General features: G+C 43.5%; 1 protein-coding gene across 9 annotated transcripts in view; it reads right to left on the bottom strand.

Moving 5' to 3' along the window:
* ncor1 (nuclear receptor corepressor 1) overlaps positions 1–12,817 on the bottom strand; it is a 235,101-nt gene that overhangs the window by 178,622 nt on the left and 43,662 nt on the right. For all 9 annotated transcript variants that reach the window (XM_060912325.1, XM_060912331.1, XM_060912322.1 and 6 more), the window contains exon 2: positions 9,713–9,944. In XM_060912325.1, the coding sequence (XP_060768308.1) occupies positions 9,713–9,820 (108 nt within the window). In that variant the 5' untranslated portion in view covers positions 9,821–9,944. The remainder of the gene's footprint in view (positions 1–9,712; positions 9,945–12,817) is intronic.

Consider the following 12,817-nt stretch of genomic DNA (forward strand, 5'->3'; position numbering starts at 1 on the left):
TGGTGAAGGAAGAGAGGTTTAAGAAAAACAAATTTAATTTAGGGCCCGTTTACACGAGGACGCTGTCGGGTAAAAACGACTAAATATTTTATCGGAAGTGCCTTTCGTCTACACGGGGACGGCGTTTCCGAGGCTGAAAAACGGAAAAAATTGAAAACGCCTTCCAGAGTGGATAAGTTAAAAACAGCCCCCGTTGCATATCCGTCTAAACTACCCAATACACGAAACTCTGCTCGGATCTGCTCACGTCGGGTACGCGTTTACGTCATACATATGTCATATACTGTACATGCCAGCCCGGGAAGTAAGAAAGTAAGTAAAAAAGTAAGAGCATGTCTGATTACATCGATCCAACGGACCTTCAAGCTGCTCTGGCAGCTTTAATAAACGTCCAGGAGTCCTTCGAACATCTATACCGAATCTGCACGTATACCGTTAATGAACAGAGGCGGGTATAGTATGCTCTTACTTTTTTACTTACTTTCTTACTTACCATAGCCAGAGTAGTCAAAGTTTTCGCGGCGCAGATGTGCAGATCAGACAAGACGGAAGACGTTGCGCATGCGTGCAGACATAGCGGAGGTCTTTCACAGCACCACCTAGCCGCCTGGCATGCACATCCAATTGAATTCCACACATTTATGCGTCACCATATAGACGCAGATTTCCTCCTTGAAAACGGTCGTGTAGACGCGGAAAAAAGTGAGAACGAAAACGGACTTTTGCGTTTTTGTTTCAGACCGTCCCCGTGTAAAGTGGGCCTTATTCAACCAGGAAAGACTCAGTGAAACTAAAAATTTATTTTATAGGAGAGTCCTGGCCAAGACAGGCGCCTTTCGATTTCATAAAATGGGTGAAATTTAGTCAGTCAGTCAGTCATTGTGATATACATTTATTTCTGTAATATCTCACAAAATATCAGGTTATTCTGTGGCTGCGAAGTTATTTCATTTGAGGAGATTCCCGAGCAGATAATGTGCACGAACTCGCTCACGTCGCGCAGTCAAGCAGACAGAGGAAGCCCATGTGTGCGCGCGCGCATGCGCAGGTTTACCTTTGACCGTGCACTGACAGTTCCATCATTCTGTCGCTAAACGAACAGCTGATCACGCTGAGGTGCTCGCTGACCGCCGATATTTATTAAATTTGGTCCTGCGTTTCCTTTCCTTCGTATATAACATTTTTTTTCTTTGCGGTGCAGTTTCCATCAAATCCTGCACTCTGATTGGCTGGCGAACGGGTCCGTATCCTACAGTACGGACCCCAGTTACGGACCTCTGGCGACTCGCTCGTTCACAACAACAAACATAGTAGCATTTTTTGTCAACATTTATCTAAAATTTATTTCTAAGATTATCAAAAATCTTGTAAATTTTTGCCAGCATTTTTCAGGAGAATAGCATTAATTTTACAGCATGGATAGCGATAACGACAGTGTTCACAGCGAAAGCGAGTTTTACTACACTGAGGAAGAAGAAATAAAAGAAAACATTTCAGGAGAAAGCTAAAAACCTCTAACTGTTGCTAACGCCGAGCAAAAACATGGCTGAATCCTGAATGACTCAATTTTGTATAAATAGGGGACTACATAGGCGGCAAAATGTAGTTTTTTTTCCTGGCATGGAAGTGCACTTGTATACCGAGGAGGAAGCCATTTGCATTACAGCCGTGAATGAGGATTCAAAATGGCGGCTCGGCTCGGTTTTCCCTTTCGGGCACTCTCGTTTTCTGTTAGAATTTGGTAAAGAAAAAAATAAATATATTATTTACCAGCTTAAGGTCGGTCCGTATGGTGAAATACCAAGACCTCGGTCACAGTATTTCACGATACGGACCTCCCAGCTCGTAAATAACATATATTTCTTCTCGCTTTCCATTACTGTAACCGCAAGTTGGCCTAGTGGTTAGTGTGCCCGCCTCTTGATCGGGAGATCGGGAATTCTACTCACGGTCTGGTCATACCGAAGACCATCATAAAAATAGTACCTACTGCTGTCTGGCAAGGCATGTTGCAATACAGATACGAGTGAGGAGTCAAACTCTCGCGGTTACCAGAGGACTAGCCCCCCTACTGTAACCCTAGCTATGCGAGAGGCCGAGGGCTACGGAAACGGAGATCGGCGCCGCCCTATGCACCACATTGCGTGGGAAGGACTTCTGTTACTGTAGTCAGTGTTTCACGTTTCATTCACACACTCACATCCAACATTTTCCTCTCCTGTTTCAAATTTGTATCCCACAATGCCTTGTGCGAACGGGGAAAGCCCACCACGTCATGCATGATGTAGTATCTTGTATTGCATCATGGTGAAGCAGGAAAAAATAACGGAGGAGAATTTATGGCCACGTGGCTCTAAAGTAATTAATTGTTCGATTAAAAAAAAAACCTAATAAAATTGGAAGACTGTGATTCGAATTCAGTAACTTTCGGTCCACTAAACAAAAATAATTCCGTGTCGGGGAAAATTCTTTTTATGACCTACACTTGAAAAATCTGAAAGGCAGTCTAGCTTTAAGTAATTTACAAAATAAGTAATGCAATGAAGAGGCAATTTAAAAGTAAATCAACTTTAGTCTTCAATTAAAAATCAATACACCAAAAAAAAAAAGTCAGGTAAAACGTCAACAACTAGATGTTTCTGTCTGAAAATCATGTTAATGAGACCAGCTCCTTAAGTTTCAGGTCAGTTTGTAAACTTGGTAGTTCACGTTCCCAGAACAAGCAGATTTTAAAGTACGGGGCTATACCGTGTGTGTGTGTATATATATATATATTAATTTAAGTCAATCTATCCATCCAGCAAACATTACTATTCCTGATTGATTTTCACAAAACAAAACACTTCAAAATCATGTGATCCATGTCAATACTGAACACAAGCTGTGCACCTATCATATAACTCTCATGCTAAACCGAAGGTCTGACGTCGCCGGAATCGCTTCACGGTAGACGATTTTGAGCCTTCGGGGGTCAACAGGCACGCGCTCCGGGCCTTTCCGTCGGAACGCACGAGAGCCAGAGAGCTACCTTGACAACCGAGAGGGCATGACTTCAATCCCTGGAAAGCTGGGTCATGTTGAAAATTGCTGTGGGTCAAGCGGCGGATGAATTCATCCATTGTAACCGTGAAGGCATCTGTGCACATCCTTGAGGCTTACATGGGCTACCGTAGCATTCCATCGAACTCAAAATGTTCACGGAACAACGTTCTGCAGAAATTGAGAAGTAGTAGTTTGTCCAGGGCGTGTGGCGTGGCTTATTTCGTCTTGCCGTGGCCGTGTCGTACTACAACCGTGAAACCTGTACACACTGCTGTCATTGGTTTACCGGCGTCTTCCGTCGCAGCTACCGTGGCTTCATTTGCATATTCACTCCGCCCAAATTTATGCGATGGATCGCCTCTAAATTCTGCCAGAATGGCCACGGTAGCGCCAGCCACGTTTCTCGTGGCTCATGTGTGACCTTAGCTTAAGCGCAGTCACCTCACAGCGACAATCCAGATGTGAATAATAAGTACAATGTGTGCAAAGGCTCATAACTGAAACGTTGTCCAGGGACTTGCTGACATTTTGTTGAGGTCACGAACACGATGTGCTCCGCAAGAAAAGGAGAAATCATCATAAACTTGTCCGCCTCCTTTGGTCTCTATTAACGCGCTTAACACGTGAACTACCAAGTCGTTACGTGAGCTCCAACCTCTTAAGTCTCGTCAATTTCTGGGCCACCAAATCACAAGAGCGGGTAAAACACACGAGAGCCTTCACTCACCCAGGGTGCTAGCTAAAGGAGATCGTTTGCCCACAGCTGCTTCACAAGCTTTAACACAATCGGGAGACTGACACGCCTTAAAGAATCATTAACATCCTTATTCTCAAGCGAACTAGAAATTTCACTGGAAAACTGGTCAAATCTGACGTAATGTTAAATCCAATACAGATACTCAGTATGGGATCACACACATTTAAAAAAAACCCTCATAACAAGCTCACATGAGGACTTCAATTGTTAAAACGTACATTTTATATGACAGATGTTTGACTCACGCTTTGATTTTTCCAGCCCCAAGTCATCATTCATTTTGCAAATTATTACTGCATAGTGTTTTGAGACAACGGCCTTGAAATAACACACATTCAAAACGTCATGCAAATACACCAGCTATTTATCTAATAAAGGATTTACGTGCAACATAAATTATCAGTTGCTGAAGACGTCGGCCAAGTCTTAAAACTAGCGTCGTTTCACTGACTATTTAAAAAAAAAAAAGTTGGGTACAAAGCAAGCTCTTTGCTCAACATGACTGCGTGACGTTAAAAAAAAGGAATCTCAACCGATGACTTGGCGGCTGCTGTGTAACATCTGTCTCACCAGATCCCACATTCTCAAAGCTTGCTGTACAAACGAGATGCTTTGTACACAGGCGATATAATTCACAGACTAAATATTTGTTTGGTGAAATTTTCAATGAACACATGTCTCGCTATGATGAGTACAAAAACTTCTCACGGCGAGAAAACGTCGGATTTTGTATGCGGTCCAGTCAGATGTGCTCTGGGACCATTTTTGGAAATTCATTTCAAACCTTCGTCCCTCGATTCACTCAGCAGCTTCCACATGTTTAAACTGCAACTCAAAATGAGTCACGCAGAGTAAAACTCGATGAATAAATGAATATAAAAATTAATGCCTTTAATAAAAAATGTACTCGATTTCGCTGCCAATAAACGCTCCATTGCCGGTTAACTAATTTACAGCCACGTGGCCGTAAATTCTCCGCTATTTTTTCCTGCTTCACCATGACACAATACAAGATACTACGTCATGCATCACGTGGTGGGCTTTCCCTGTTCGCACAAGGCATTGTGGGATACAAATTTGAAACAGGAGAGAAAAATGGAGGACGTGAGTGTGCAAATGAAACGTGAAAGACTGACTACAGTAACGGAAAGAAAGCGAGAAAAAAATATATTATTTACCGGCTGGGAGGTCCGTATGGTGAAATGCCGTGACCGAGGTCTTGAAAGTGCTGAGCGAGGCCCTCTGGGCCGAGGTCAGTATTCAAGGTCGAGGTCACGGTATTTCACCATACGGACCGACCTTAAGCTGGTAAATAATATATTTATTTTTTTCTTTACCAAATTCTAACAGAAAACGAGAGCGCATGAAAGGGAAAACCGAGCTGAGCCGCCATTTTGAATCCTCATTCACGGCTGTAATGCAAATTGCTTCCTCCTCGGTATACAAGTGCACTTCCATGGCAGGAAAAAAACTACATTTTGCCGCCTATGTAGTCCCCTATTTATACAAATAGGAGTCATTCAGGATTCAGCCATGTTTTTGCTCAGCGTTAGCAACAGTTAGAGGTTTTTAGCTTTCTCCTGAAATGTTTTCTTTTATTTCTTCTTCCTCAGGGTAGTAAAACTCGCTTTCGCTGTGAACACTGTCATTATCGCTATCCATGCTGTAAAATTAATGCTATTCTCCTGAGAAATGCTGGCAAACATTTATAAGATTTTTGATAAAAATCTTACAAGTCTTATAAAAAGATAAATGTTGACAAAAATTGCTGCTATGTCTGTTGTTGTTGTGAATGAGTGAGTCGTCAGAGGTCCGTACTGTAACTGGGGTCCGTACTGTAGGATACGGACCCGCTCGCCAGCCAATCAGAGCGCAGGATTTGATAGAAACCAGACCGCAAAAAAAAAAGACGTTATGTTATATACGAAGGAAAGGAAATGCAGGACCAAACTAATAAATATCAGCGGTCAGCGAGCACCTCGGTGTGATCAGCTGCTCGTTTAGCGACAGAATGACAGGCCTTTCAATTACGTGAAACCTGCAACGGATAACGTCGTAGGCGCCCAAACTAAGGCACCCGAATTAAGGTCAAGCGCCCAAAATATGCTACCAAAAGTAGAAAAAAAAACAGTAATTAAATAAACTTGGCTGCATAAAACCCCAATGTCTTGACTTTCTTCTTTAAAAACACCCAAACTGGTGAGAATTAGCATATATCTTTTGTAATTGACATGAAATCTGCACCATTCCCATGTTGTTCCGGGTTCGTCGAACTAGCCGTAAGCCTCGCGCAGAGCACGAACTCTCCAACGGCGATCGGCACGCCATGATTTTGTGGAAGAGCGAGACTCGCGTACCAATGACCAGAGCGGGATTTCCGCATTAAGTAAAGCTTCTTTCTTCTTCTTTTATGGCGGTTGGCAAACAGCTTTTAGGTGCATTACCGCCACCTTCTGGACTGGAGTGTGAACCAGAATGTTTACGTGCTGAATTCTCCTAATAATTCCTGTATCATTTAAAAACCTAAAAATAGCCCTATATCCCACATTATCCGATCTCAACTTCAATATCTCTCCGATACCTAGCGTTAGAGCTGGGCGATAAATTGATTTTATCGATTAATTCGAATTTACAATTAAGGACAATGTGTTATGAAAATCAGTTTTCTCTCAGTTTTAACTTCCGCCCCAGACGCTCCCCTCTGCACATGTGCAGAATGGATCGGGCAGCAGGGACGGATCGGGCACGGACACTATCGCCCTCCTCCCGCGCGCTTGTCATAGACACACACAAACAACATGACAGCGATTGGGGGAAAGCTGCAACTTGTGCCCAAGAAAGGAGTAACTTCCTGCGTGATCTGGAATTGGTTTGGTTTTGCGGCGTCGGACGCAGACCAAACAAGTCCTCGTTGTAAGGTGTGTTTGAAAACGGTTGCTTCCAAAGGAAGCAGCACGACGAATTTATTCCAACCCCTTAAACAGAAGCCTGCAGCAGAGCAGGAGAAGTGCTGCTCCCAGCGGAGTGAACACAGCCGCAGCATGAGCGCACGGTAAAGCAAGCAACCGTCCCGGACACGTTTTCAAACTGTGCGTATAATGATAACAATGGGGCGCGGTGGAAGGCAGTCACAGATGCTATCGTGATGTTTATTGCAAAAGACATGGTGCCCATACATACGGTGGAAAAGTCGGGAATTTTTTCCCCTATTTTGTCAGTTTTATCGAAAAGGACACAATTATATTTATTATTATTTATTTTTATTTTTTTCGCGGTCCAAATCCTGCGCTCTGATTGGCTGGCGAGCAGGTCTGTATCCTACGGTACGGACCCCGGTTATGGACCTCTGGCGACTTGCTCATTCACAACAACAACAGACATTTATCTTTTTTTTTTTTTTACAAGATTTATTTCTAAGACTATCAAAAAAAAAATCTTATAAATTTTTGCCAGCATTTCTCAGGGAATAGCATTAATTTTACAGCATGGATAGCGATAACGACAGTGTTCACAGTGAAAGCGAGTTTTACTACCCTGAGGAAGAAGAAATAAAAGAAAACATTTCAGGAGAAAGCTAAAAACCTGTAACTGTTGCTAACGCCGAGCAAAAACATGGCTGAATCCTGAATGACTCCTATTTGTATAAATAGGGGACTACATAGGCGGCAAAATGTAGTTTTTTTCCTGCCATGGAAGTGCACTTGTATACCGAGGAGGAAGCCATTTGCATTACAGCCGTGAATGAGGATTCAAAATGGCGGCTCGGCTCGGTTTTCCCTTTCGGGTGCTCTCGTTTTCTGTTAGAATTTGGTGAAGAAAAAAATAAATATATTATTTACCAGCTTAAGGTCGGTCCGTATGGTGAAATACCGTGAACTCGGCCTTGAATACTGACCCCGTCCCAGAGGGCCTCGCTCAGTACTTTCAAGACCTCGGTCACGGTATTTCACCATACAGACCTCCTAGCTGGCAAATAACTTTTTTTTTTTTTTGAGGGTGCATTGTGTCAGTGCCAGTTTGAAACTCAGCTATGTTGGAGAAAGCTTTCTAAAAGTTACTGTATGTTCTCACTGTTTACAGTGGCATGGTCTGCCATCTCATCTCCAAGCTTGTTTTCTGGCTTCTTTTTGGTTTCCGTTTGCATTTTAACCCCAAAGGGGAAATTTAAGTGAAAACAAAATAAAGGTAAAACTTGTTTTGAACCATTTCTTTGTCATCTGTAGTTTGATTTTTAATAGGGAGGAAAAAAACATCGATTAAAATCGAACATCAAGATTTTTTTTTTTCCCAGCCATATCGCCCAGCTCTACCTAGCGTCATAGGATTTAAATCAGGTAAAAGACTGAATAAAAGAGAGCTATTCAGGACACAACTTGCATCTTAAAATCCACACGGTTGTGTAAGTGTGGGTGGAATCAGTGACTTGGAGCTTGGTCGTCTTGTTGATGATGGTCTTAGACACCGGCCTTTCACTTAAACGAAGATCTTTTACCCGACTACGTGCTGTGAATTGCACTGCCAGTTCTTGTGATGTGACTGAACAAGCGTTTGGGTCGCAGATCTGCTACAGGTTCGTCTCTTTGATGGCAACAGTCCAGAACTTGCTCTTTCATTCCCAGGCTCCTTTCCTCCAGGCTCTCCTCAGGCCCCGACACATCTTTTAAATACTAACTAACTGTATTCTAATTATTTTTGTCATGTACATCAAGAGGGATTAATGCTGTAGACAGTCTGCAATAAAAGGCTAAAAACAACGTTCATAGATTTATTTATTTATTCATAACTTTGCAGCTAAAAAAGCAACAGCAGGTTTAAACACAGAGCGCTGGGAAAACAGCACTTTGCGCGAGTCCAAATGAACCTCTATCACGACGGATAAGGCCCAAATTATGTAACTGAAAGGCCTGAATGATGTCACCGTCAGCGCACGGTAAAAAGTAAACCTGCACATGCGCACGGACTTCCTCTGTCTGCGCGAAGCTAGCAATTTCAAGCACATTATTTGCTCGGGAATCCCTTCAAATTAAAAAACGTCCAAGCCACAGAATAACCTGATATTTTTGAGATATTACAGAAATAAATCACAACGACCAAATTTCATGGAGTTTATGAAATCGAAAGGCAGTCTCGTTTTAAAACTAGCCTTTCAGCTCTAAATATTCACAGAATTTGTTCGTCGTTTCTGCAAAGGGCACCAATCCGAATCATTAACACACATTTAATCCCACGCTAATTTGATCTTTGAAGGAGGGAAACCTACAGAACCATGACGCAGAGCTTTCAGACTAGGGCTGGGTTCAAAAGATCGATTCACGGTCAAAAAATACGAGATCGATTCAAAAATGTGTGGATCGATCTCTTCCAGGTGGCTATAGGCACTATTTTCTCGACCGCGCAAGGACCGCTATAAAAAGCGGGTGCCGACAAACGAAACCGAAACTTAAGAACGCGAGATGGCTGAAGCTGCACAGCTAAAATCATCACCTGGCCTGAAAGCTGATGTATGGCATTACTTTGGATTCAAAAACGTTACGAGGACAGAGACGAAGTCGACAGAACAAAAGCAGTGTGCAAACTGTGCCACATAGAGGTAAAACATAGTGGCAATACAACCAATCTCCGCAACTACTTATCCAGGCACCACGCCGACACGGTTTCAGCTAAACCTGCGGCGAATCAAACTGCACTGGAGAAGGCATTTGATGTTAAATTACATGCACAAACACACATGGGGCTGTTCCTGTCAATAAGGACAGTTTTTACTTTAAAGTGACAATCCAGCAATATCTAAGTAAATCGATATCGAATCGGATCGTGACCTTATGAATCGGAATCGAATCGATCCAGGAAATCTGGATCGATTCCCAGCCCTATTTCAGACCATGTTAAGAGGCAGACGAGTGCAGGACTTACCGATGGATGGCGTGCAGGACTGAACGTGTACTGTACTGAGTGTGGTGGGTAGCGGCTCTGCTCGCTACTGAAGCTCCCCTGACTGGAGGGGAAGCCCGAGCTGGACATGCTGCTGCTGCTGCTGTTGATGATGATGATGAAGAAGATGAAGGCTCAGACGGAGGCCTGGAGCCTTGAAGCACGGCGGCTCGCTCACGGGCTCGACACCAACATGGCCGCACAGCCGGCGCACCTGAAAACGGAGCGGGTGAGAAACACGGGTCAGAGATCCCAGCACATTCAAGGGTTTAGTGATCTCGAGAGCGGGACACGCTGCTCCTGGGTTGTACCATTCGCATAACTGCTGCTTGCAAAGACCAGTAGGGACGCGGAGCTTTGTTTCTGGCCCTGTTCCTGAACTGGACTTGGCTGATCTGGAGATCTGTTCACACCTGCTATTTTCAACCGAGATCCCATTTCGTCAGCGTGAGGGTTGCCAAATTGAGCAAATATAAACCAACCCCAAATATATATCCAACAACACTAATTATTTTCAGCCATCAGATGTTATTCATCATACTGTCCAGAGTTCCAAACCTGTTACAGCCATCCAAGGGAGCAAAAGTGGCCACGCTGTCTAAGTGGGAAGGATCTCTCTCTCTCTCTCTCTCTCTCTCTCTCTCTCTCATCAATCACAGTGACCCTATCCTATCATGGGAGTCTGTGAGCTCATGCATACAGAAGAGAACAGATGGTGCTTTCAAGTACGTTACGTTGCCCTGTGATGCAGCATGAGCAGCAGTTCGAAAAGACGCTTTTGGCTGGCTTCAAGCATCATATGATGGCGTGGGGGAAAAAATTATAATAAAATAAAAAAAGAGTTAATGACAGTAGATAAAAGCTTTAGTCATATAATCAGGATTTGCTCCTCTAATCAATTTTCATCTGCCTTCAACGTTCACAGTTTGAAATGGTCATAAAAAGAGTCACAAATTCAAATTCATCACGAGATCGAGGTTATATTATCATATTTCCCAGCCTTAAGTACGACTATTGTTTATGGGTTGTTTTACAATCAGGGTACGCAAGCTAAAAATCACATTTAACACTTATTATCTTCAATATCAAAAGGCTTGACTAAGGCCCACTTTACACGGGGACGGTCTGAAACAAAAACGCAAAAGTCCGTTTTCGTTCTCACTTTTTTCCGCGTCTACATGACCGTTTTCAAGGAGGAAATCTGCGTCTATACGGTGACGCATAAATGTGTGGAATTCAATTGGATGTGCATGCCAGGCGGCTAGGTGGTGCTGTGAAAGACCTCCGCTATGTCTGCACGCATGCGCAACGTCTTCCGTCTTGTCTGATCTGCACATCTGCGCCGCGAAAACTTTGACTACTCTGGCTATGGTAAGTAAGAAAGTAAGTAAAAAAGTAAGAGCATACTATACCCGCGTCTGTTCATTAATGGTATATGTGCAGATTCGGTATAGATGTTCGAAGGACTCCTGGACGTTTATTAAAGCTGCCAGAGCAGCTTGAAGGTCCGTTGGATCGATGTAATCAGACATGCTCTTACTTTTTTACTTACTTTCTTACTTCCCGGGCTGGCATGTACAGTATATGACATATGTATGACGTAAACGCGTACCCGACGTGAGCAGATCCGAGCAGAGTTTCGCGTATTGGGTAGTTTAGACAGATATGCAACGGGGGCTGTTTTTAACTTATCCACTCTGGAAGGCGTTTTCAATTTTTTCCGTTTTTCAGCCTCGGAAACGCCGTCCCCGTGTAGACGAAAGGCACTTCCGATAAAATATTTAGTCGTTTTTACCCGACAGCGTCCTCGTGTAAACGGGCCCTTAATAAACTTGGTTGTTTATTGTAGCCCTGTGATAGCTCTATTTACCATGCAAAAAAAATTTGGTGATAACGTTATTTTTGGTGAATGTATGGCAATATGTCATATTTAGCAAAATTACTCGTGTCATTTAGAAAAAGTGCTTTTTTTGACCACAGGTAGCTCCAAAAGGGATGCACTTAAATCATTCTTTATACCATAAAACAAATATTTGGTTCCATATAGAAGTCTGCGCGGGACAGAATTTTCAGTCCCGCTCCCGCATTGTGCAGTCCCTCTCCCGCAAAGAATTATGATTTTCAGTCCCGCTCCCGCCTGCCATATTTTGTCCCGCTCCCGCCCGCAAATCCCGCATGATGCAGACGTTCGCGTTATTTCTCACGAAAGTTCTTGTCATTGGCTTGGGGAATTAAACATGCTGAGCTTAGCTGAGCTCTCCACTGACCGATCCTTCACGTAGCGAGGGTGCGCGTTGCCAGGCGGCATGTGCAGCTGAGGCTTTACAGAGATACCCAACACACCTACCAAAATCTACAGTGGATATTCAGAATATTGTACATTGCACATAGCTTATATGTCACTCCTCACATTTACATTCTAGGAAATACAAGTAGGCCTATAAGAAATTAATATAATTTAAAGACACAGCGTGATGGTGCCCCGCACCCTACTTTGAGTGGATTTGAGCATAAACATCTTCAGAACACTGTGAGCTTCACGAGAGGAGCTCTGCTCTTCTGCCATGATCGGAGATCTCAAACACGGAAGAGCGGAAAGGAATCGGAAACGTACGCGAGATTAGACCACATCCGCAAATTTAGGCATCTTAAAATGTTTTTATTAATGCCAAATAAAATATCCAGCACAAATTATATATGACAGACATAAATTAATAATTTATAAATTTTATTTTAAACACGGGGCGGCACGGTGGTGTAGTGGTTAGCACTGTCGCCTCACAGCAAGAAGGTCCGGGTTCGAGCCCCGTGGCCGGCGAGGGCCTTTCTGTGCGGAGTTTGCATGTTCTCCCCGTGTCCGCGTGGGTTTCCTCCGGGTGCTCCGGTTTCCCCCACAGTCCAAAGACATGCAGGTTAGGTTAACTGGTGACTCTAAATTGACCGTAGGTGTGAATGTGAGTGTGAATGGTTGTCTGTGTCTAATGGCCCTTTTCCACTACCCTTTTTCAGCTCACTTCAGCTCGCTTCAGCCCGACACGGCTCGCGTTTCGACTACCAAAAACCAGCACGACTCAGCTCGCTTCAGCC

The sequence above is a fragment of the Neoarius graeffei genome, chromosome 28 (assembly GCF_027579695.1).
Source record: "Neoarius graeffei isolate fNeoGra1 chromosome 28, fNeoGra1.pri, whole genome shotgun sequence".
Lineage (NCBI taxonomy): Eukaryota > Metazoa > Chordata > Actinopteri > Siluriformes > Ariidae > Neoarius > Neoarius graeffei.